The sequence below is a fragment of the Pongo abelii genome, chromosome 4, assembly GCF_028885655.2.
Source record: "Pongo abelii isolate AG06213 chromosome 4, NHGRI_mPonAbe1-v2.0_pri, whole genome shotgun sequence".
In the NCBI taxonomy this organism is placed as follows: Eukaryota; Metazoa; Chordata; class Mammalia; order Primates; family Hominidae; genus Pongo; species Pongo abelii.
In genome coordinates, this window is record NC_071989.2 from 90,773,488 (window position 1) to 90,801,220 (window position 27,733).

General features: G+C 34.6%; 1 protein-coding gene across 9 annotated transcripts in view; it reads left to right on the forward strand.

The window, feature by feature from the left end:
• Positions 1-27,733, forward strand: part of XRCC4 (X-ray repair cross complementing 4) — a 310,135-nt gene that overhangs the window by 141,986 nt on the left and 140,416 nt on the right. For all 9 annotated transcript variants that reach the window (XM_054555079.1, XM_024246673.3, XM_024246676.3 and 6 more), the window contains 3 exons: positions 16,861-17,027; positions 24,974-25,129; positions 26,235-26,341. In XM_054555079.1, coding sequence (XP_054411054.1) covers positions 16,861-17,027; positions 24,974-25,129; positions 26,235-26,341 — 430 coding nt within the window. The remainder of the gene's footprint in view (positions 1-16,860; positions 17,028-24,973; positions 25,130-26,234; positions 26,342-27,733) is intronic.

Below are 27,733 nucleotides of genomic sequence, written 5' to 3' on the forward strand. Positions count from 1 at the left end.
CCCACCAGCACCCAGCACTTACTCTCTACCAGTTTGCATTATTCACAGAGAACTGGATAGGCTCAACCCATCATAAATTGTTTCTTCTAGAGTCAGATTAGTCTAACCCTGCTCCACTCAGCTCTGGCTCCCTAGCCATGAGGTAGGGATGCTCATGAGATGACCTCTAGGGAGGTCAACCTAAATTATAAGGTGATGAATTTTCTGAGAAAAAGATTTAGAAAGGCAGGCCATAATTATCTTTAATTAATAGAATATAGATAAGAGTCCAAGTGTCAGGAATCTGAAGGAGTTCATACTTGATCTGGAATTTTTTTACTGAATTAGAAGGCAAGGTCATCTGCTAAATATAGAAAAAAGTGTGAGAATAGTGGTGAAAGTTTGGAAAATCTGGTGCAAGGAATAGTTAAAGGGCCTTACCAGGAAAAACCAATAAGATTGCTCAAAGAAGCAGCTGATAATAGTGAATTTTTATCATTTCTTCAGTAGCTAGTGTTCCTTTGCCCAGTTACAGAAATGAGAAGGTAGATGTTTATATTGATCTAAATTGAAAGGGATTGTGGTTGAGGATGTTGTTAAGAGTGTGGTTGGAGAAGGATTTCATGGAATCTGGATTATATAGAGAAGCTTTGCAGGCAGAAATGGACTTCAGAAAATAGATGATCCTAGTATAGGAGAGAGTATTGTAATAGAAGTCAGAGATAAGAGCGATATGAGGGTAAAAGGTTATAGTCAGAGTGGGGAACACTGGAATTAAGATTTGGAGGAAATCCAAATATATGAAATGACAAGGCTGAGCTAGGACTATGCTCATTAAAAGATTTCAGCGGCTCAAATTTTTAAGTGATCGCTCAGAAGTAGGCCCCAAACTCTGTATCTGCAGGGAGTTATCAAGTGTCTTTCTCCTCTTTGAGAGAACCCCAAAATTGTTCCTGCTAATTTCAGATGTGACTTTGACTTTATATTCTTGGTAACAATAAGAAAGAACCTACCGAATAGCATTTTTTATAATTGTACATTAGGTTGCTATAATGTGTTGGCCAAAAATAATTTTGCGTTTGGCATAATTAATGTTTAGAAGTTCTTCTAGAAAATATTTGGCTGGATACCATTAGCTTTTTCAGGAGATCATTCAATTCTTGCCTGGAGTATTGATGAGCTATGTTACCAGACTATAAAAGAATACTTTTATATTAATTTTTGTTGTTACTCTATCAACAGTGAATGTTCTGTAGCCATAGCAAATAACCTAAAAGTAGAACTAGTTTACCTTATCTCAAACACTATTTGTTTTTGTTTTGTTTTAATTTTTATTTTATCAAAGTTATATATGCATGATAATTTAAAAAGTCAAATAGTTTCTACAAACCTTATAATGAAAAATTGGCAGTCCTGTACCCACCCCCCCGTCCCTAATTGTACTTTAAACTTTCTTTTTTTTATTTTTGCGAATTCTGTTTATCTCGAAGTTTCTAAATAACTGCCTTGTTCCATTTCCTTTTTTTTTTTCAGTTTTAGATATTATCTATTATCTTTATTATGGAAGATGAGTAATTTTCTTAATTTATTACCACCTCCAACAAACCTTCTCAATCTTCCCTTAATTTCCAATATAGTTATGGCTTAATTTTTTATATTTTAATTGTACTAATATTGAGTATTTTATTATGACTCTTTAAATATTATCAACATTAGAGATATATAGAGAACATTTTCTTTCTTGAAAACATTCTAGAGTTTTTAAAAAGTAAGTATCAGTTTTTTGTGTATCAATCTCTAAATTATATCCAAATTCTCTGACAGATGTATTAGTCTTCTCTTGGTACTTAGACATGGTATAAAATGCATCAGTTCCTTTTTTATGTGTTATTCATTTATTGTGGAATTCTCTGTCCTTGTTACTTTGGAGTGATATGTCTTTAAGCATCTGCATGCCTGTTTTCTGAGCTCTCCTTTCACTGTCTATATTAGACAAGGTTCAATCAGGAAACTAAACCAGAGTAGGTACTTCAACAAAGATTTAATATAGGGAATTACCAGGAGAATTGAAATAGCCAGAAGAGAACACAGGTAAGCCAGAGATTAATGATTACAGGAAGAGGCTACCACATCAAAGCAGTGGGAACAAAAGTGAAAAAATTGGCATTACCAGAAACAATGAGCTTACAGGAGATGTCTGGTGGAGCTCCAACTTGGACCTCTGAATAAGGGAGTGCTGCCTGGCTGTTGGTGCTTAGTCAGAAATACAGCAAATGTGCCTGTAGCGCCAAGGTATGGACTGCTGAAGTGGGGTTGCTGCCTATTGATATCTTTGAAGTTTGCAATATGGCAATTCTGGGAGAGCCAAAACAAGTAGGAAGTTGAAGCAAAATGCCCTTGTTGAAGCAATGCTGATAGATATATGTTAAAATAAAAACAACTCCCTTTCCCCAAACAGGAAGAAAACCTCTGGTTTTCTCATCCTTTGTAATCTCCTCTAGTGTATCCTGTCACCAGAATATAAGGGAAAACCAGGTGACATTAATGAGCAGAGTATAGAATAGTTGCTGTGGCCTGAGAGATAACCAGCACAATCCACAACTACTTAGCATATTTAATACCCTCCTGTGCATATTTGAACTTCCATACGAAACAGCAATAACAATTTCCTGCTCTGCTTAACAGGATCCAACTGTTTTTTCTTCAAATGAAGGTGCTCTCATGCTCACTCACATAAATAAATATACAGTATCCAACTCTTGGTGTATTAATTTATCTTCTAATTCAGAAAAACACTCCCAAAACCAAACATCTAAATATTGTGTAACTTAAAGCCTAATTTATTAAATTAACTGTCACCAAAAATCTTTATATAACATAACACAGGGAAAAGGAAGGAGGACAGAAGAAATTAGGTAATCTATACAAATCCCTTCACCATTGTTTTGAAGATTCCGTTTTTCTTTCTTTTGTACTGAATTCCAATATTTTTTGACCCGATGTTGCAGTGTTTGAATGTTTGTGTCTCTCCAAATTCATATGTTGAAGCTTAAGTCTTCTTGTCTTAATGTGATGGTATTAAGAGGTGTGGCTCTTGGGAGGTGATTCGGTACTGAGGGCCAGGTCCTAATGAATGGGATTAGTGCTCTTATAAAAGAGGCCTGAGCGAGGCTATTGGCCCTTTGTTTCTCCTGTCATCCTGTGTGGATGCAGCAAGAAGGTGCCCTCTATGAGGAACAAGCCCTCTCCAGATGCCAAATGTGCTAGCGCCTTGATCTTAGACTTCCTAGCTCCTAGAACTGTGTGCAGTAAGTTCTGTTGTTTGTAAAAACCCAGTCTAAGGTATTTGGTTATCAGAGCCTGAATAGACTAAGACACATCTCTTACCTTTTCTTTGTTTATTTGTCACACTAATGAAACATATTCTCAAATAGCTTCTTATCTGAATATGTATTTATCATTCTAAAGGCATTAATTCATTGACTTCTGGTATCTAGCACTGTTATAAAAATCCAGCACCATTCTAATTCATTATCATTTATCTGTAACCTATTTTATTGCTCTGAAAGCTTTTAGAATATCCTTTGTTTTCCCCAGTCTTCCAAAAATTAATGATGCTATATCTTGATATGAATCTTCTTTTAATCCGGTGTGCTAGGTTCTTAATGGACCCACGTCTAAACATTTTTTAATTTATACATTTTTTTCTTTTATGTCTTCTAAAATTCTGTCTCCTCTAACTCTATGGTGTCTAAGCTTCCTGTAATGACCCCGTCTTACATTTTCTCTCCTATTTTTCATTTATTTGTGTGTGTGTGTGTGTGGCACATCAAGCCTGTAAGTGTGGTTTCTACCTAAGCTCTAGCACTCAATATGTGGACTAGAGTATGTCCTCTTGGGAAAAGCCATGTAAGCATGGATCCAGTCCTATTTGAGTATCCGCCAGTTTCTGTCTGCTTTTGGTGATTTTCCAGTCCCTTGAAATAGTGTTTTTGCTGTTGATTTTTGTTTGTTTTGTTTGGTCCAGAGTTTATCATTGTTATCTTTAAAGGGTTGATGTAATACAACTTACTTTGCCATTACCTGAACTGGAACTACCTCATTGTTAACTTTTCATTACTTTTTTTTGGCAAGAAAATTCAATTAAATGCATGGCTACCGTCTATCATACTCCCTAGCTTCTCCCAGTCTCATTAAAAATAGATGTTAAAAAGATGCTAATAGATGTTAACTACCTTATGGGCAATATTCTTATTAAAAACACTTTGAAGATTTTAAAATGTTTTTTAGACCAATAATTTGTTTTTATCTTGTCTCTAGGTAAATAAGATTATGTAGCAAAGTAAATATTACAAGTTTTTCAGGGGAATATTTTGAATTGAAATGTAGTTTTAGGAGTTTGGCATTAAATCGTAAGTAAAGTTTAAAAAAAATTTTAATAAATATTTTTGAATGAAAAAATTTGGCAGAATTTTTAATCCATTGTTTAGAAAGACAATTATTAAGGTTTGAAAAATTTCTTAGAAATAAGAAACCAAATATAAAATTAACATACTAAAATTTGATATTTTATTTTATTTTAATTAGGAATTTTAAAATACTTATTTTTATGATTTTTAAAAGATCACTAGTTTTGAGTTTATTCATTAATGATAAATAATAATGGCCTTATAGTTAACACAGTAAGTTTTTATGAAAATTTTTTTTTCAAATTTTTAATGTCAGTGTAATAATGCCTTTTAACCAATCATGCTATTTCATCAAATAAATTTAGTTCAGCGACTTGCATGGGGGAAGGGGTGGTGGAGATTGGCCTTGATATCTGACATTTTTAAATGGGAAGGAGCTAGAATTTCATAGTTAGGAAAAAAAATTACTGTTTTAATTTAATTTTTTTGGAGAATGTTATGAGAGACCTAATTGCTCCTAAACAGGGAAAACTGGTTTAAATTCAGAAAAAAATTACTCATAATATTTTACACTATGTTCTATTAAGTTATAGTTTCTGAGTATCCCATAGCATGATATTTTATCATATTATAACTTTTGGCCAGTATTTGCTTACTCACTGTTTCTATGAGCAACAGAATCTACCCAACAGTAAACAGTGATCCCAGCCCCAGTTAGATTTTTCTCTTTCATAGGCACTCTGGAATGCTACTGTGTTAAAGTAATCAACCATTTTAAAAAGACAAATCAAATATAAACTGATTCGAGAGTGTAGTTTTTTATACCCTTAGATGTTATTTTTGTTGTGGTTTATTTGCAAAACCCTTCACCAGTCATCTTTAGATATTGTTCACAAGTCTCCTATGGGATAAATCATTACTTTGAATACAAAGGTTACAGTTGTTTATTCAGGATCCCACTATAAATCAAGATCAATACTGGGATTCTAACGTAGAGATTTCTAAGTTTCCCATATACTATAATTGTTTTGATACTACCAAAGGATAAAAAAAAGAATAATAAAAGACTGAGTAGGCACTTACATTTATATTTCTACTTACAGATTATTTAATAGTGTTATCAGCTATAGTATAGGAAGTCTGATTCAAGAGTAAACAATGGAAAACATAACCAAAGGACATAACTATGGGCATCTTGATTAGATGAAAAAACATAATGGTCCTAAATGGGGGGAATTCAATATTACTTTGTAATTCATTTTGGAAAGAAATTAATTCCTTTCACAATAATTTGAAAATTAGCGCAATTCCAAACCACATGCCCAGCATTTAAAAAAAAAACACTTTATTAAGGTATGATTGATATACAAAAAAAGTATGTATTTTATATATATATAAAACTTAATGAGTTTTTTGGTAAGTATACACGTGAAACCAGCATTTTTCTTTAAGTTGCTGTATTTTGTTTATTTTGGTTTGCATTTGTCTGAAATTCATAGTCAAAATTTCATGGGATGTTCTTGGTAAAACTAGATGATGAATGTTTGAAAAAAGAATTAAGAGATGGAGCTTATAGTTCTTAATAATAAAACATAGTATAAAGCTATAATAATTAAAACAGCATGTTATTGGTAAATGGATAGAAACTAATGAGACTGAATAGCAAGCTCAAAAGCATACTTAAATATATATAAATACTTAATTTCTAATAGTGGTATTTCATATGAGTAAGGAGAGAATAGATTGCTAAATAACTGGTGAAGAAACATTGGTTAGATATTTGGAGAGAGAAATTAAAAAATGAAAATATAGGTGAATAATCACTTCCTTGGATAGGCAAAGACCTTAAAACAAAACTATTTTTAGACTTAACTACTTTAAAATGTAACTGCTCCACAAGTAATATTGCCAAACCAGAAAAATACTTGCAGCATGTATGACAAAGTATTAATTCACTTCACTGACAAACAATTTCTGAACTCTTACTATGAGCATAGAGCTTATGCTTGGGGTGGGGAAAGGAAACAATAAACGTTTACAAATTAGATAATTTCAGATAATCACAACTTTTATGAAGATTATAAAATATTGTTTCTCAATACTTGTACTATTGGCATATCTTTTTAGGACTGTTGGGAAGATTCTAGAATGATTATATCCTAGTTAAAGAAGCCAAGGAAAAAATCTCTAGAAAAGTAATATTGAGCAGAGAATTGAATAAAGTAAAGGAGAAAACTGTGAATTTTGAGGAGAACATTCTTGGAAGGATCTGCAATGACCCTCTATTAGTGTTTTGTTAAAGGTGAAACAAAGTAGCACACACTTAGTGGTTTCCTTGTCCCATCTAGCTTCTAGAAGGCTTTCAGCATTCCTTAACTTGTGACTACATCACTCCCAATTTCTGCTTTATTTGCACATCAACTTCTTACTATGATCTCCTTCCTTTCTCTTATAAGGACCATTATGATTACATTGGACCCACCTGGCTAATTCATGATACTCTCGCTCCCTGTCTCAAGATCTTTAAGCTAATCACATCCCTAAAGTCCTTTTTGCCACATAAGGTAATATTCACAGGTTCTGGAGATTACAACACAGACATGGGGAAGGAGGGCTACTATTCAGCTTCCCACAGACCCTGATTCAGTGTGTTCATTTTCAATTGCTACAGTAGCAAATTACCACAAACTTAGTGCCTCAAAACAACATAAATTTACCAAACATAACGTAAATATATATTTTACTTCTGTTGCATAAAATTTCAATATAGATCTCACCTAGCAAACATCAAAGTGTCCGTAGGGCTGTGTTCCTTTCTGGAGGCTCTACAGGAGAACCCATTGCCTTGTCTTTCCCCGTTTCTAGAAACCACATACATTTTTGGCTCATGGCCCGCTTCTTCCATTTTTAACGGTAGCAATTTTGTATCTCTCTGTGTGTATCTTCACCAGTTGTCCCTCTGACTGCAGCCAGGAACGTTTCTCTAATTTTAAGTATTTATGTGAATACACTGGGCTCACCCAGAAAATAATGAAGAATAATCTCTCATCTCAAAGATTATAACCTTAATCTCATCTATAAAGTCCCACTTTGCTGTGGAAGGTAACATCCCAAGTTTCAAGAATTAGCTTGTAGACATCTTTGGGGGAACATCATTCTGTCTACCACATTCAGGAATATTTTGACCTATTCAAGCCTAGAAAGAAAGCAAGTGGCTGGGGCACAGCAAAGGCAGGGAGAATGGTGAGAGATGAGATTGGCACGGTAGTCATAGGCCAGACTGCTGTCCATTGGAGAGTATTTCAAGAGAGAATAGGATGTCATAAATTAAAGAAATAGATCAACATTAATCTACAGAAGTTGCTGGGATGATAAAAAGAATGAGATGATAGATTCTGTATCTTATCTGTTTTTGGATGTATCCGTACTGCCCAGTACAGCAACCACTAGCTATATGTGGCTGTTGAACACTAAAATGTGACTTGTGTGACAGAGGAACTTACTTTTTAATTTAATCAAATTGAAATTTAAATAGTCATGTGTGACTAGTGACTACTGTATTGAACAGGACAGACAATAGATACATTTTGGGAGAAGTTTTGCAATGACAGGAGCAGAAAAATGGACAATAGCAACTAGAGGGATATGGGATTAAGGGTGTTTTTGTTTTGTTTAGATCGGTAAAATTAAAGCATATTTGTATTCATTATGTATTATTAAGTAACACATTACCACAAATTTAGCAGCTTAAAACCATGTACATTTATTAATCTCACTGTTTCTGTGGATGAGGAGTCCAGGTATGGCATTGCTAGGAGTCCTAGCTTTTACATGAGTTTATAAAAGCTGCAGTTAAGGTGTTGTCCGGGGACTGTGGTCTCATCTCAAGGTGAAGGATCTGCCTTCAAGCTCAGTGGGGTACTGGCACAGTTGAGTTCCTTGTGGCCTTTTGGACTGAGGGCCTCAGTTTCTTGCTGGCTATGATGGTTAATTTTATATGTCAGCTTGGCAGGGCTGTGGTGCCCAGATATGTGGTCAGACATTCTGGGTGTTTTTGTGAGGGTGTTTTTGGATGAAATTAATATTCAAATCAATGGATTTTAAGTAAAGAGGATTGCCCTCTGTGTTAGTCCATTCTTGTGTCACTATAAAGAAATTCATGAGAATGGGTGCTTTATAAAGAAAAGAGGTTTAATTGGCTCATGGTTCTGCATGCTGTACAAGAAGCATGGTGCCAGTGTCTGTTCCTGCTGAGGGCCTCAGGAAGCTTCCAATCACAGCAGAAGATGATGGAGAGCTGGCATGTCACATGGCAAGAGTGGGGGCAAGATAGAGAGAAGGGGGAGGTCTCAGATCCTTTTAAAAAAGCAGTTCTCACGTGAACTAAGTGAGAGGAGGCCCCACCTAGAGATACAGATTTGGCAGTTTTCAGCTTATTTTTAATAATGGAAGCTGTGATTGCGAATAACCCTATCAACCTCTGTAGAGTTAAACAAGAAGAGGGCCAAGGAATTATTCCAGGAAACAATACTGTTTTACCTCTGAGTAGACGATAGAGAAGCATACTGAAAAGATATGACTAGATACCTGTGATGAGATCTGGAAGAGTGTCAGGGGATCCAAGATTCTGTGTAGAAGGAATCAAATCTGTATTTCTTCATCAGCACCTAATACCAAAAATAAAGTAGCAGGCAAATAATAGGCAACCCCTGCCCTCTCCCTCTGACCAATCCGGTTATTATAGGGAAAGCCTTCTAGCTGGTTGAGTCCATATATAATATAATGTTTCATTTTTAATTGTAACACCTAATTAAGCCAGGATATATACCCTAAATGTAACTATATTGTTCATGAACCAAAAGACTCATCATCTCTATTTAAGACAATAATAGCGTGAATATTTATAGCCCTTCAATGTAAAGTAACTTCTGAGATTTCTGTACTATGTAGACTTTTGTGGAGTTTTTTTTTTTTTACTCTCAAGAACTCTCTGATTCCCACTATGACTTTTGCAGTTATTAAGACCTAAATAAGAATTCTTAGATGACACACTTGAAATATTAAATCGTATAACCTAGCCTTAAAATGCTTATAATTTTTGTAGCACAATAATTACAATTTTGCATACTTTTCACCCCTAGATTATTGCATTTTGATTTTAAGAACCTGTAAGATCCAAAATACATGGAGCTTGATTATATGATCAGCTTGAGATATATAAGCATTTTTTATTAGTTCTAAGAAATTTGGGCAATAATATGTTGTAGTTGGGAAGATGAGATTAGTAGCTTTACAAATATAGTTTTCTTATCTTTTTAGAAGGAGTCCTTATCAGTATCCTTTTCTCAGTTCCAGTTACCTTTTAAGATCAGTGTGAGCAGTTGTCAACTGAGATATGTTACTGTCCCTTTTAGGAGGTGCATTTGTGATGTTCTTTATTTAAATCTAAAGCAAACATTTCAGACCAGACTCAGTGGCTTACATCTCTAATCTCAGCACTTTGGGAGGCCAAGGCAGGCATATCAATTTAGGTCAGGAGTTCAAGACCAACCTAGCCAAAGGGTGAAACTCCGTCTCTACTAAAAATTCAAAAATTAGTCAGAAATGGTGGCAGGCACCTGTAATCCCAGCTACTCGGGATGCTGAGGCAGGAGAATCACTTGAACCCAGGAAGCAGAGCTTGCAATGAGCCAGGGTCATTGCACTCCAGTGCCAGTGCACTCCAGCCTGGGTGACAGAGCGAGAATCTGTCTCAAAAAAATAAAATAAAATAAAAAGTAAACATTTTAGAAAGTCACTAAACTGAAGAGTTCAGGATATAAAGCCTTAGGACACATGTAGTTGATTCAAAACTACAACAAAAAGTTGATCAACTTTTTTTAGATCCCATTTGTCAATTTTGGCTTTTGTTGCCATTGCTTCTGGTGTTTTAGACATGAAGTCCTGCACAGCAAAAGAAACTACCATCAGAGTGAACAGGCAACCTACAAAATGGGAGAAAATTTTCGCAACCTACACATCTGACAAAGGGCTAATATCCAGAATCTACAATGAACTCAAACAAATTTACAAGAAAAAAACAAACAACCCCATCAAAAAGTGGGTGAAGGACATGAACAGACACTTCTCAAAAGAAGACATTTATGCAGCCAAAAAACACATGAAAAAATGCTCATCATCACTGGCCATCAGAGAAATGCAAATCAAAACCACAGTGAGATACCATCTCACACCAGTTAGAATGGCAATCATTAAAAAGTCAGGGAACAACAGGTGCTGGAGAGGATGTGGAGAAATAGGAACACTTTTACACTGTTGGTGGGACTGTAAACTAGTTCAACCATTGTGGAAGTCAGTGTGGCGATTCCTCAGGGATCTAGAACTAGAAATACCATTTGACCCAGCCATCTCATTACTGGGTATATACCCAAAGGACTATAAATCATGCTGCTATAAAGACATGCACATGTATGTTCATTATGGCACTATTCACAATAGCAAAGACTTAGAACCAACCCAAATGTCCAACAATGATAGACTGGATTGAGGAAATGTGGCACATATACACGATGGAATATTATGCAGCCATAAAAAATGATGAGTTCATGTCCTTTGTAGGGACATGGATGAAATTGGAAATCATCATTCTCAGTAAACTATCGCAAGGACAAAATCCAAACACCGCATGTTCTCACTCATAGGTGGGAATTGAACAATGAGAACACATGGACACAGGAAGGGGAACATCACACACTGGGGACTGTTGTGGGGTAGGGGGAGGGGGGAGGGATAGCATTAGGAGATATATCTAATGCTAAATGACGAGTTAATGGGTGCAGCACACCAGCATGGCAGATGCATACATATGTAACTAACCTGTACATTGTGCACATGTACCCTAAAACTTAAAGTATAATAATAATAAATAAAATAAAAATAAAAAAAAAGTTGATCAACTTGTAGTTGATGAGGAACATAACTAGGTCAAGGTAATACAGTTCAGTCACCTTTTTTTAAACATATCTTGATCAATTTCCTATATTAGTAGAATTTTACAACTATGTATCACAACTATATATATGCAACTGTGTATATATCTACAATAGACAATATTCTGCATTATAAACTGTAATGGATAGACTACTGTTTTTAGTATACATATATCTAGATACAGCTAAACTTTTCTCTGATGTGAATAAATTTAAAAGCACTCACTGCAACAAAATGAGATTCTATCTGGCCGTTATTCGCCTAGTAATAACATCAAGATACCTTTATTTTTCATTTTCCTTTAGTTCCACATCTTGGTTCCCAGGATAGTAATGAACTTTAATTCTGCAAGTTTATTTAGTCTACTTTGATAATATATTGAAACTGAAACCCTTTAGTGGATATATTTTAAAACAGGATATCAAATCACACCTTGATAATCTCCTCTCCTCGGAAACACTTAGAATAGCCACAAATAACTCTCTAGGAATTAATGTTATTCATAGTATTTATTTTGTATGCTTTACTGATACTTTTATTTGTGTGGCCATTTAAAAGAACCTGAAAACTGAGTATATAACTATACATTCTTTAAAAAACATCTGTTTAATTATTTTCAAATCTATGTATTATGATAGCATTAAGTGCTATTAAGCAATCTTTAACTGTGCCCTTTTTGTTTAAATTGTACTAATCAATAAATAACCCTGTCATGTCTTTATTTCTTTATTTGGACAGAATCACTGCCCAAATCCCTTACCTATCCTATTACAGTTATAGTTTCTTAATGAGGATTATTAAAATAAATAAATAATCAAAATTTTATCAAACACTTAGTATGGGCCAGGGCTTTGAAAGATAATTTGGAGGCTATGGAAGAAATGGAAAAGAGGGTCCCAGATCTCAAAAAGCTTGAAATCTAAAGGGAAAGACTACATTTCTGAAACAACCAAAGAAAAATATAAGCAGGATATAACTGAGTAATACATTGTATGAGACTGAAATATTAAGACTAGAGAGGCCAATGTAGGCTGATATGGTTTGGCTGTGTCTCCATCCATATCTCATCTTGAATGGTAACTCCAACAATCCCCACGTGTCATGGGAGGAACCCGGTGGGAGGTGATTGAATTACAGGGGCAGGTCTTTCCTGCGCTGTTCTCATGATAGTGAATGAGTCTCATGAGATCTGATGGTTTTAAAAACAGGAGTGGCCGGGCGCAGTGGCCCACGCCTGTAATCTCAGCACTTTGGGAGGCCGAGGTGGGCGGATCATGAGGTCAGGAGTTTGAGACCAGCCTGACCAACATGGTGAAACCCTGTATCTACTAAAAATACAAAAACTAGGGCGAGGTGGCCCACCCCTGTAATCCCAGCTACTCAGGAGGCTGAGGCAGGAGAATCACTTGAACCCAGGAGGCAGAGGTTGCAGTGAGCCAAGATCGTGCCACTGCACTCTAGCCTGGGTGACAGAGTGAGACTGTCTAAAAAATCCCAAAAAACAAAAAACAGGGGTTTCCCTGCATAAGCTCTGTTTTTGCCTGCTGTCATCCGTGTAAGATGTGACTTGTTCCTCCTTGCCTTCTGCCATGATTGAGAGGCCTCCCAGCCATGTGAAACTATAAGTGCATTAAACCCTTTTTCTTCCCAGTCTCAGGTATGTCTTTATCAGCAGTGTGAAGACCAACTAATACATAGGCTAACTTAGTTAAAAAGAACTTGGCCTGGGCTTTGAGGTGATAGTAAGGGAGTATGGCATTTAATCTTGGACTTGAAGGGTTGACAAAAAGATATCCATAATAGACAAACCCCTGGCTAAAGAAAATGTATGTGTTTTCTGAAATTGATCATTTTTAAAGCAGTTTAAATTTAAAAAGCTAAAAGTATTTATTCTATCACTTAGAATGATAACTATTAAGAGTCAACTAGTGAAACCTACTATGATTATCTTTATATATATATATACGTATACATACGTATACATATATGTATGTATGTATACGTGTATATATTATATATATATTATATCTATATATATATTTTTTTGAGACGGAGTCTTGCTCTGTCACCAGGCTGGAGTGGAGTGGCACGATGTTGGCTCACTGCAACCTCTGCCTCGTGGGTTCAAGCAATTCTCCTGCCTCAACCTCCTGAGTAGCTGGGACTACAGGCACACGCCACCACGCCCAGCTAATTTTTTTTTTGTATTTTAGTAGAGACAGGGTTTCACCATGTTGCCCAGGCTGGTCTCAAACTCTTAAGCTCAGGCAATCTGCCCACCTCGGCCTCCCAAAGTGCTAGGATTACAAGCTTGAGCCACCGCGCCTGGCCGATTATCAATATTTTAAAAGTTAATTGTTCTTAACTTCTTTACATAGAGAAATGCAGACATAGCTTAAACTCTTAGAAGATTATAGTTAGACTGAGGTTCTTAACATGATCTGTGTACTCTGAATTATTAATAAAATTGAGAACAAACTACAAAAAAACTCTTAATTTTATCTGTTTCTAACAGAAGAGACATGCTCTCAAAATGTCTTTTATATGTGGTTTCTGACTCTGCTGTACCATTCAAAGTCATGGTTTTATACTGTAGATTATTTCGAAGTGACAGAACTGATAAATAAAGAACAGCTGTGACAGTAACCTTATATGTCAAACTGGAAACTGGAGTGAAAAATTTAAAAATTGACACAACAGTACGACATAGCTTTTGTGCTAATTTGCTGGCATTAAAATGATACTTAAATTGCTGCTTTTCTTTTGTTGTGAGACAGAATAAAGATGGACTGGATGTAGATGTAGAACACAGAAATATTTTATACTTCTCAACTCATTAAGCCTGATATGAGGCCCTTTTTGAAGTCCAGTGCATCTAGGCATGTGGCCCCTTGCATCTGTAATAATGTGCACAGGCTAGAACAGCAGCAGTGAAGGTGAAAGAGTGCCTCCTGCTCCTGGCTATGAACCGTGTGTATACGGGCCAAATACTTTTGAGAATTAAAAAAAAAATTAATCTGATTGTTTCAGGTAAAATCCTTTTCTTTGATTAAATTTCTAGATACTTTTAGTTTATTTTTATTGTGTAGAATAATAGATGTCCTTATCTATTGAAGGACTAGAAACTGGTGACAATAATTAGAAAATAGATATAAAAAAAGTTGTATACTTTTAAGAAGAAATGACATTTCATGTTTATTTTACACTGATTAGCTGCAAAAAGATCTAAGAGGGTTTTGGAATTTTTCATCAGTGTGTTTGAGTGATATTTTGAAAGAAGTTGTTATTAGTGATTTAAAATTAGTCCTTTCTTTGTCTTCTGAGATAGAAGTGTAGAGGGCTGGACTTGTTTATCTCTTCATTTGTATTTTACTGATTATTTTATGTCAGGATCAAAGTGTGGGATGAATTCTTTATCCTTTTGGCATTTTGAAACTTTTCAAATGTTAAAAAAAACTTTTTATTTCTAAAAATGTCCACTTCTCTCAAAGCTACCTGACAATTGTTATAATAAAAGAATACAAAACCACTTTGTGTGTTTATGTTTTGCTATTGTAACCTACTGTCTAAAATAAAGTAAGCTTATTTTTTCTCCTGCTTTGTATCAACTCAAAACAATAATATTCTATAGGTGACATTTTTTTCCTTTTTTTTGTTTTTGTTTCTGTTTTTGAGACTGAGTCTCGCTGTATCACCCAGGCTGGAGTGCAGTGGCACAATCTAGGCTCACTGCAACCTGTGTCTCGTGGTTCAAGCGATCCTTGTGCCTCAGCCTCCTGAGTAGCTGGGCTTATAAGCACCACCACCATGTCTGGCTCATTTTTGTATGTTTAGTAAAGACTAAACACTGTCTTTACAACACTGTGTTGGCCAGGTGGGTTTCGAACTCCTGACCTCAGATGATCTCCACCTGCCTTGGCCTCCCAAAGTGTTGGGATTACAGGAGTGAGCCACTGCGCTCGGCTAGGTGACATTTTTCTTTAACTTTGTATGTATATTTACACTCAGGTTTCAAAAGGTAACTGTTCAAATTTACTTTCAATTTATTTATTCTTTATATAGGTAAAACTTTCTTATTTAAGCTTATATGCCTGTTAAGTGGACTCATATTTCATTGCATGAGAAAACTGCAACTACTTTTTCATACTGTACAAATGCAGTTTCACAGTGGATGTCTACGTTAGTGAAGTCTGCTTTTATTTGTAAATTGTGTAATAAAGATTTGTCTCAGAATTCTCAACCATATTAAATATTTCTTAATCTGTATGTAATATATTTATAGAAATATTCTTTTAAAAGCAATACCTTTTGGAAATATTCTTATCAGATAAATGGCATAATAGAAATTTGTGATCTAGGAGGCAAAAAACAAAAACCCAAAACAAAAACAAAAACAATTCTCATTTTACTCTTCTATGGACTCAGTGCTACTAGCATCTTTCTTTGGAATTATGTGTGGGTTCTGAACCTAATTCTTCCCCTACTTTTTGTCTAGTTGGGATACTCTCTTACCAAGAAACAGCACAACAGCATAGCATAGCAGAATCTTGACTTTACTCCTTCAATAACTTGGATAACTACTCTGAACCTGAGTTTACTGATCTATTATATGGATATGATAATAGTTCTCTTATGGTGAAGAAATCCTAGTTTATATTTTTGCTACACTTGAGTTATACTTCAACCAAAAGATGTGGTAACTGAATAATAATCATCATAATTTGTTATCTGTTGTAACAATTTTAAGGGTAAATATAATCATTATTACTAATCATTGTGTTTCAGCATCCTTATCAGCCAAATGGGGAATACCTGTGTTCCTTTCAGAATTCCATAAGTGTAACTAAAACTATTTGAGTATTTTATTTTAAACTGTACCCTAGTAGAGGAATTAAGGTATTTTTAAGATTCTTACCTTTATGCAAAAGTACTAAAGCTTGATACTTAACTTTATTATTGGCAATTTATGGTAATAAGTTATTGTCTTTAGATAAAAGACTAATTACTGTGTAGCTACTAGTTTCCTAAAACTCTACCTTTCTCTTAGCTATAACAAAATTTTGAGCTTTCTTCGATAAAAGGTCAGTTATTCCATTTTAGCATTTGCATGAACAGAAATTAGAGTTAAAATTATCATACATAATTCCTTATTCTGAGCAGAGAGACTTAAAATTAGGCTTTAGCAAACAGATGGTAGTAAGCTTATACAGTATTTATGTTGCTTTCTTTTCTGCTAGGAGATGGAAGAGTGACTTACCACTTACAAAAATTATTCTTGGGCTATATGTTGATTTATATGATCAAGTAAGAAACTTTAGGTAGTAGCCTAGTTTTTTTGCTCACTGTTTGTATATCTGGTAAATGCATTGTATATAAATCCTTCTTACACTTTTTCTTCTCAGAAGAAATTGTGTATGCTTAAAACCAGGCTTCTCAATCGTGATATTTTCCCCAAATTAACCATGTTTTTCTTTCATTTTAGTTCAGACTTGGTTCCTTCAACCTAGAGAAAGTTGAAAACCCAGCTGAAGTCATTAGAGAACTTATTTGTTATTGCTTGGACACCATTGCAGAAAATCAAGCCGAAAATGAGCACCTGCAGAGAGAAAATGAAAGGCTTCTGAGAGATTGGAATGATGTTCAAGGACGGTGTGTACACAGTTTGCTTGTGGTATAAAAATACGGAGCCCTCTTTATATTGTTATAGCTTTAAGTTAATGATTTGTAAATTTCCAATATATGTGGATTAGCACATATATATTTACCTTAACTGAATATGATTAAACGAAATTATTCATCACTATTGTATATTATAGGGGTACATTAATACATTATGTCATTAGTATGTGGTGGCACCAGCAAACTTATAAACAATAAGGAGTAATTGGGCATTGAAGATCAAAATCCATTAATACTAATAAAGATTTAGGTAGTAAATATTTATAAAGATTAATTCAACTCAAATTGTAGGATTAATAATGAATTAAAAAGAGACATGAAATAAAATAAGCATAATTGATTTCTTATTTGGGATCAGTGAGTGGCATCTGTTTCAAATTACAGTGTTTTGGCTCCTAATAGAGACTTATTTCTCTGGATTTATTGAAAATTCATACTATACCATTTTTAAAGGATGAGCTAATTGTGGCTAGTGGATAAGACATTTGGAAGCCTTTTATTTTTCTGGCTTTGCCTCTTACTTTTTAAATGAGGAAGAAAAAAATAATTTTTTTTTAAATTATGAACTTTCTCAACTAAATCCTAATCTAGGCTGGCCCAATGTGTAACTTTTATTATTCTATTAGTATAAGATATTTGAAGGAAATAAAATCCATGTTGTGAACACTTATATCCTCACTTATATACTCACTTATATATGTGTGTGTGTATGCACACACACATATATAGTGAGAATAATGCACACACACACATATATATATAGTGAGAAAGAAAATGTCTGAAATAATTATGTGGAATATATAATAATGATAATAATTATTAGTACATCCAGTAGATTTTTAAAATCTTTTGCTTAAATAACTCTAAAGCATGGGAACAGTTATCCAACATATTTAGGGTCTTTTTAGTGCAACCACTGTGATTGCTCTGTATGGACGTTAGTGAGTATATGTGAAAGTATATGAAAAATGGTGAAGATTTTACCACTATCAATATATGTATGTGAAAATGAGGCTGACTAAAAGAGATTATTTTTCTGTACATTCAGTTATATTTATTAACTATTGCAAAACATGTAAAATTAAGTTCCTAACACCTAGTGTTATTTGGCTTTCATGTATTATATTAAGAAAGTGGTTATTTCGTTCTATCTTAGATCTACATTTTTACCTCCAATTATTTATATATATGTTATATATAAATAATATAAAAATGAGACCAAATCCAGTGTATCAGGAAACCATGCAGAAAAAGTTAATTTTTAACTACTGTTTATTCATAAATAAAGATAAATTCAATGTCATAGTATGAATCAGTATCAGATATCTGTACTACAAAGCATTTCTTGGACCTATGTCTGTAGCTTGGGTGTATTTTCTATTTAATATGTGAAATAAATCAAATTAAAGGAGATGTGCTATGGTCGTGATAAGCCATTATATTTAAAACTCAGAATACCCTCAGGATGATAGGAAATTTGATCCACAAATTGCCTACTAAAATGCAAACTGGGTACTTGGTACTTGAACAAATTGCTTTAAAATGTCTGCCAGAGGTTGAAAGAGGTATTATCTCATCAGTATTCAACACCACTCCCATAGAATTGAAAGCAGCAGGGAACGAAGATGAGGAATTAGAGACAAATGCACCCTGTGCTGTAACAGTGTGTGCGAGGGGCGCATATTATATGTGGCTCACAGATGCTTGATTTGCTATTTCTGGACTATCCAGCAAGTGCTTTTGTCTTGTTGTGAAGAGATTTCCTGTTTGATCAAAAGCACAGCCATGTACCCTGTCACCTGCTTTATTATGATCCAGCTATTTTTTGATAACACTGTGTCAGATGTCTTCTTCAGGGTCTATAGATGTGTGCCATTGGGGTGGCCCTATGTCCTGAGAGGAAAGAGAGTCCACTCCAGAGAATTCTAGTCTCTTTATTTTATTCCAGATCTTAGATTAGTAGCTTTAAATATTTCCTAAATTTGATTTTCTTTCCTTTCAGAGGACAGAGGCCAATTTCAGGAGCTGTAAATACATCTTGATCATGGCCAAGCAGCAGTTTCTTAGTGTTCCTTCACTAGAGCCTTTGCATGCTGGAAAGGATTTACAGCTTTAGCTTCCATAAGGCAGTAGTTCTAATTAAATGTCTTTAGGGAGATTAGAAATAGGAAATGAGCATATGGAGTTAGGTAACTGGGGACATAGAAAGTAGAGAATCATTAGAGTTGGGGCCATGATGTTAAGCCTGGCAATAGTTAGTTTTGGGGGAAGCCTCTGATTATTTTTGGGTCAGTGTCTATTCATGATCCAAACATTTCTTCTATACTACATATGAAGGGATGGGAGGGTGGTGTTAAAATAGTGGGGAAGGACCAATGTAAGGGATGGGAATTCCCATAGAAGCGATGGTGGATGGATCTGAGATACATTTACTACACAATAGGATATTATATGAGAATAAGATAGTTGTGTACACATGTGTTTATTAGCGTGGAAAATGTTGATCATATATTAAGGTGAGACATATGCATCACCACAAATATAAACAATATCCCATTGTTTGCAAAAAAATATATTTATATAGAGAGTATCTGGAGGAAGAAAATTAAATGTTAATAGTGTACATCTGGAATTGTAGACTACATTTTCCTTTAATTTTGGGGAGTATTTTTTGTATATGTTTTAGTATTTAAATATGTATCACCATTATAATCAGAAACAACTATAAAGCTATTTTCATTTGGGATGATGGTGGAGAATAAACAAGGCTTGAATGAGGAATGAGAAATTACAGCATAAGTAAAAAATGTGAGCTTTAATGCATAGAATTTTAACATATATAATTTGCTGTTATTTTTAATTACCACTTAATAATTGTGTTCTTGGCTCCATTTTGAACAAGTGGCATCACTGGATTAATTTTGTATAGTGTAGATAAAGGAGGAAACATTCAAGATGTGTATGTGAATCCTTAGGTTACTGCCTGTATTTATTTCATGGGTTTTCTACTTAATTACAAATAAAAACTCTCAAGTTCCATGTTACTGAATAGGTGTTTTGTTTGCACTCAGACCTCTACTTAGAAATTATCTGCCTTTATACTGAGTTATACTTATTAAACCCATAATTGGAGGCAGTTTTCAGGGAATTGGGTTGACACTCACAGAATCATCAAAATAAAAGACCTTGAAAGCTCTTCTACTTCATCTCTCTGCCTTCAAGATAGAATCACATTATATCCAGATGAATTCAGTCCGATTTTTAAAGACCTCAAGAGATACCTTCATCTCTCCTTAGTAGCCCGTTACAATGTTTAAGAATGGTCGCAGTCAGAAAATTCTTTCTTCCATCTATGGGTAATCTGAATCCTTCACGGTATAGTTGAAGGCCATTTCCTCTTGTTCTCTTGTCAGAAAGGATGAGGAACAGCTGTTCACCATCTTTTTCCGTACTTAAAGCCTTATTAAATCTCTTTACCACTGCTTGCTTTTCCAGTTCTTTTTAGCTTTCTTTGTCTTCCCAACTCTATTCAGACTTTCTTTTGCCGTACAACCCTGACCTGGGCCAGATATAATTTTGGCCAGAACTGATTATTAATTTAAGGATTACTGCACTGTGTCTAAATACCATATGTTCACGTTTATATATCTATTATTTTATTTTGAGCTATCATTTAATCTGTTGTTTCATTTTTGGTGTTATTTCTGCATGAAATTGTTGTGTTTTTCCTCCTAGTTTGTTATTGTTTTGACATGTTATTCTTAGATTGTTTTCCCACCCAGAGATATTTTATTTTGAATATTCAGTATTTTTTTATCCTTTTAGTTTTTTTTTTTTTAATTACTAATTTTGTCCAAGGTTTTAGATACCTCAGTGCTAGGTTACTAATTAAATTTAGCATTATTGTTCTATTTTCCTAGTTATTGTAGAAAGGATGAAGTATCATTAGACCTTTCTTGTTTGATGTTATTTGTGATTTCGTCCCAATTTGAGATTTGCCTGGATTTGATCCTTGGACTAGTGTGGTCTGATCTAGTTGTACATGGGCTTTTTGTTAGTGTCACCAGACTTAGCATTGAATCCCATGTCTCTTCTCCACTAAATGTTCTCACCTAACAGTTCCTGTCCAATTTCTTGAGGCATAAGCTTGACAGGAAGCACGTAATGGAATGCATAGTAACATCATAATGCTCTAGGAGAGGATTGGCATTAAAAATTAGGTGGGAATGATACTACATACCTCTTAGTTACTGATTATTGGATTAAAGGATAGCATTCTCTGAGTCTTGAAAAATTAAAAGTTAAGAGTAAATTCATGTCATGCAACTGTTCACACTAATACTTTTTCTCCAGTCAGCTCCTACTCCCCCACTTTTCTAGGAAGTGTTGTCCAGTTTGATGATCAGAAGTTTGGTTGCAAACACCGCATATTCTCACTCATAGGTGGGAATTGAACAATGAGAACACATGGACACAGGAAGGGGAACATCATACTCTGGGGACTGTTGTGGGGTGGGGGGAGGGGGGAGGGATAGCTTTAGGAGATATACCTAATGCTAAATGACGAGTTAATGGGCGCAGCACACCAGCATGGCACATGTATACATATGTAACTAACCTGTACATTGTGCACATGTACCCTAAAACTTAAAGTATAATAATAATAAAATTAAAAAAAAAGAAGTTTGGTTGCAAAAAAAATCCTAAAGCTTTGCTGAAACCAAGCAAGGTTAACTCACATGATACCATTCATTCTATTGACTTTGTTTTCCTGTCACAGAAATGTTTCCTTTGACGACATAGTTCTGATACTGGTTACTTAAGATTAACAATATTCTTTAGGAATATTATATGATATTTCATTTTGATATTTATTTTCACGTTGAATGTATTATACCAAATGTTAATTTTAATAAAGGTTTGGGAATTAGCTTGTTAGTTGTTAAGTACACATCATCTTTCAATCAAGAGTTATTGAAGTGACTTATATGGAAATTAAATATGGACTTAAACCAGATAAATTGCTAATTGGTTACCGTTCCTAAAATTTAATATAAGAAATTGTAATATATTTGTTTATATGTTTTCACATATTGGTTTTTACTTTGCATGTGTTTGAAGTATGTTATTATATACTCAGTTATTTCAGTAATACGTATGTTTTTAAGTTTTTTATTGTGTTTTTTTGAAAATATTATAGGAAGATGAGAATATCATGCTTACGTAACACTGAATCTGAAATATAAATGTAGTGACATGTCTTTGCTTAAAATAAACTATCAATATTGCTAGCTCCTTTTCAATATTCAGTTTTTTCTAACATCTTTTCATGTACTTCTTTCTCAGAGAACTTTGCTTAATGAAGGGAATACTGTTAGATTGATATTATTTGCCACAGTTTTTTTAAAAGCTGAAGATGAAAAACATTACTTTTACAATGGTGAATAGCTATTAAATGAGTGAAAAAATACAATATTCGGAATCACTGTTTTTCTATTTCCTTATAAGATGTCAATATTAGCCATTCTCCTTGGCTCTTCTCCTTTGCTGGAGGGCTATAGTCAGCCATGGTGCCCAGCAGGAATGGCATAATCCTGAAGCCCCACTTTTATAAGTACTGGCAGTGGCCTATAGCGGTATGGTTCACCCAGCCTGCAAGGAAGAGCCACAGACATGAGACCAGGCAACCAAAGCCCACCGCATTGCGCGGTGCCTTGTATCTGGACCCATTGGCCCCTAGTAAAATGCACCACATGAGGTTTCACACCAAGTACAAGCTGGCAGGGGCTTCAGCTTGGAAGAATTAAGGGTGGCCAGCATCCACAAGAAGATGGCCTGGACCACTGATTTCTCTACTGATCCAAGGAGGTGAGACAAGTCCACTGAGTCCCTGCAGGCCAATGTATAACAGCTGTAGGAGTACTGCTGGAAGGTTATCCTCCTTCTCTAGGAACCTCGGCCTCCGAGAAGGGAGACAGCTACACTGAAGAACTCAAATTGGCCATCACACTGACAGGACCAGTAATGTTCATATGAAATACCTATACAAAGGAGAAAGCCAGAGTCATCACCAAGGAGGAAGAGAACTTCAAGACTGCCGTATCAGGCCAGGCGCGGTGGCTCACACCTGTAATCCCAGAACTTTGGGAGGCTGAGGTGGGCGGATCACGAGCTCAGGAGTTCAAGACCAGTCTGACAAACATGGTGAAACCCTGTCTCTACTAAAAATACAACAATTAGTCGGGCATGGTGGCAGATGCCTATAATCTCAGCTACTCGGGAGGCTGAGGCAGCGAATCGCTTGAAACCAGAAGGCAGAGGTTGCAGTGAGCCGAGATCGTGCCACTGCACTCCAGCCTGGGCAACAAGAGCGAAAGTCTGTCTCAAAAAACAAAAACAAAAAACTGCCATATCAATGCCTAGCTCTTTGTCCTCTGGGCAAAAAGAACCAAGGAAGCTGCAGGACAGGATGTTGAAAAGAAAAACTAAAGCACTGTTGAGGCCTTATAATAAATCAGCAGAAAAGCTGGGAAAACGAATAAACCACTGGGAAAACAAATAAACCAAAAGAAGTCCATATTAATTTACTCACTTTATTCGTTTGTCTAATAAGAACCTACTAAACATCTGTCGAATGCTAAACACTATGCTGGGTACTGAGGATACAGTGACCAATAAAACACATGTGCTCTCTGCTTTCCTGGAGTTCGCATCTTTGGCAAAGACTATGCTATAAGTATTTGCTGAAATTGGTCCCAGAAAATATATTGCCATATTTTCCTTTTTATCCTATGAGAGGTTCTAATTCTTTGCATCTCTAGTTAGGTAGATTGTTGAAAGTTTAAGGGCATGTATATAAAAGGTATCTAATTTGGACATTTGTATTTCTAATTTCACTGAAATATATATGTGTGTGTCTATATATGTACACACACACATATATTACTACTGGTATATATGTGTGTGTGTGTGTGTGTGTGTGTTTATATACAGTATAAAAATACTAGGATACCTGTATATCAGACAACAACAATGTAAATAAGCAGTATGAAACAACACTGAAAAGAATATATAAAATAATTTGTATTTGAATCTATAAAATAGGAATGTATTCATCATGTATGTGTATACACATATTAAGTATGTACAACCTCAGCTATTTTGCTTTCTTTATATATCTCTTGGGAGCTTAAAATAAATACAATCCCTTGTTAGCTCATTTGAGCAGTATAGGACAAATTATAAACAATAGAGCGTTTTGTATGTTTTGTCTTACATATCTAAATTTGAAGATATGTAGTGTTTTACATTTGCTGTTTTATTAATTTCTCCTTGGCTATATCAAGTAGAATACTTTCATTGTGTATGTGTATTGCATTTCTATATGTATTTGTATGTGTGTGTGTGGTGCTCGCTTATAAGAATATAACTGGATAAGTCATGTTCTTGTTGTGGAGCAGTTTGTTGTCTAGTAGAGAAATCAGACAAATTAACTATGTTGCCTTATCACAAAACAAATTATAGTTGCTTTTACAATAATATTAACATAGTACTGAGGAAACAGGCTACATTTACTCTTGTTTGAAATTTATTCCATAAAAACATCCTTTTGTAAATAAACCATAGACATCAATAAATTATCTTTAGGCGTTTTGATTTTCTAAAGGCTTATTTGTATCAGTTTTCAATTTTGATCCTTATCTCAGTACATAAATTACATTAATAACCAATAATTTCTAATTGTGTATTTAACCATCTTTATAAAACTTCCAAGTCAGTGAAAGCATATGTGAAAATAATCTTTAATTGTATTTTCCTTGAAAATTTTTCTTGAAATCTTCTTGATTATTAGACTGAATTATGTTAATGCTAAGCAGAACTGCATGACTAATTTGTTTACTTATTTACTTTTTTAGATTTGAAAAATGTGTGAGCGCTAAGGAAGCTTTGGAGACTGATCTTTATAAGCGGTTTATTCTGGTGTTGAATGAGAAGAAGACAAAAATCAGAAGTTTGCATAATAAATTATTAAATGCAGCTGAAGAACGAGAAAAGGACATCAAACAAGAAGGGTATTTTTGCCATCTTGTTTTTGGATGACAGATGCATACAATTAAGTGAAATTTCTTCGCAAAGTTAATGAACAGATGCCAACTTTTTGATCATATGAGTTAATTTGGTAGTCTGGATGTGGATGTTCAGGCTGTTAGACAGGGGTGCCATGGGCGAGAGAGTTCTCAGCATGCTCTCTCCATGTCTGCTCAACTGTCTCACCTACACTTAAATTAAAAAACTGACATGAGACTTATTAAAGTATTGTTTAATTCTTAGACATTAGTAAGACATACTAATTTTAAAAAAAACTTTCATCTGCAGAACTACAAAAGTTGGATGCATATTTGTAAACTTGATGTCTAGGCAATGGTTAACTTTAGAATCAAGTGGTTAATTTTAAATTCCAGGGAGCACTTATTTTATCTGATTAGAGTGTGATTATCAGTTTTATTCTTCTTTCACGTTTTCTCTGAAAGTACATATGTACTTGATTTTTATGGAAGAATCTTAAGTGACAAATGGCTGATATGGCTTTCGATGATTATAACTTTTTTACACATTAGAAAATACAAGTTAGGGTCCATTGCTTTGAATCTTAGTAGAAGTACAGAATTACCAGTGACATAGTATAAAAAAATTTGATATCAGCTAGTCCTAGCACAGGTACTGGTCTTGCAGTCATAGCTATTGGTTTATAGCTTTGGACAAGTCACTTTATCCTCATAATAAAGGTAAAGATACCCATCTTAGGGTTTTGCAGAGATCAAATGAAATGCAGAACTGTTCTGAGATTAGTAAAATGTTAAATACTCTGTGACTCACAGAGATAATTTGGTAGAAAAAGTATTTTGATAGAAGAATAGTACCTGATAAGAAACTGATTTAATATTAATTACAGTGAGTACTAAATTCAGATTAAAATTAGGTAAAAGAGAAACTTGTTGTTAAGAGAGTTAATGTATAGGTTTTAAGATGCTTTCATCTAAATTATATATATTTTCAATATGTTTGTCTAATTAGAATCTTTTTCTAGGAGTATTTTCTATAATTACTTACTGGTAAATTTGCTGCCTAGCAGGGGGTGAGCCAATGATTTGTAATTCTACCTTTCTCTGTTTCTAGGGAAACTGCAATCTGTTCTGAAATGACTGCTGACCGAGATCCAGTCTATGATGAGAGTACTGATGAGGAAAGTGAAAACCAAACTGATCCCTCTGGGTTGGCTTCAGGTAAGAGATATATACATTTATCTCCTTTGTTGAATATCTCACTTGGGCTTCTTACTCTAATGACAAGAAACTATAATGGAAAAATGTTGTGAAAAGCCTTATTCTATGAAAATTCTTTAGCATTTTTATTTTAAAAACTCAAATTTTTAATGTTAAAACTTAATATTATTTGTAAAATGCAGCAACTCATTAGGACAGCAGTGCGAGCAAGCATTCATACACATATACTCCAAGGTATACTATTCCTCGTTAAATATAACCAGGAAAAGCATAAGCAATGAGGAAGATACACCTTTATGCTAAATATCATCAGCTTAAAGCTGGTTGCCTTTAACATTTGAGATCTTATTTAGCTAAAGCCATGGATAGGCCACTGGAGCAGAGTAATCAAGAATGCTCTAAATTATACTGAAGTTGAGGCCTTCTTTCACTCTTCAGAAAAAAGATTGCAAAAAGTGAGATGTAATAGAGGAAAAGAGAAGGGGGAAAATGGCAGTTTAGTTCAAAGTACCTATGACTTACTCAGTCCATTGGATCAACTTCCCAGCAAGTGTTTAAACCCATGAGTTATTTTTTAAAATGTTTTATAGATTTCTTAGTGGCAGTGGAAACAGGAGCCTCTGAACTCATTTTATACTTCGATGGTTTTGACCTAAAACCAATACTATTAAAATAAATGCTTGATTTATTTATTTAGAAAATATTTTTGAGTTCCTATTATGCACCAGAAACTTTGCTATGCATTAGACAAAAAAACACAAAAATCTGCCATTGTGGAGTTTAAATTGTAGTCAGGGAAACATATAAGATGAATAAATATAAAATATGTTAGGTTGATAAGTGCTAAAGAGAAAAATAAACCAGAGAAGGCTGATAGAAAGGTCAGGGTGAGAATAAGGATGAGGGTTATGATTTTAGCCAGACTATCAGAAAAGGCCTCAGTGAGAAGGTGAAGGTGACCTGGCTATCTTGGAGAAGAGCATGCCAAACAAAACAAAAACAAAAACAAAAAAACACTAAGTACAAAGTTCCTGATGCATTTAAGCAATAGTATAGAGTGTAGTCTGGATAAAGTAGAAAGATGAAGACTGGGAGAATTAGGAAATGAGATGAGAGAGATGATGGGACCTCATCACGTGTAGGGCAATATAGGCTACCATTAGAACTTCTCCTGTTACTTTGAATTAACTTGGAAACTACTGAAGGATTTTAAACACTCAAGTGACATAATCTGACTCAAATTTCAACAGGATTAGTCTGTGTATTGTGTTAAGAATAGACTATAGGATGACAAATGCAGAAGAAGATATAACAGATGGGAAGCTAGTACAACAATTGGGTGAAGGATGAGGCTGGCTTAGACCAGAGTGATGGAGAGGTGATGAGCAAGGA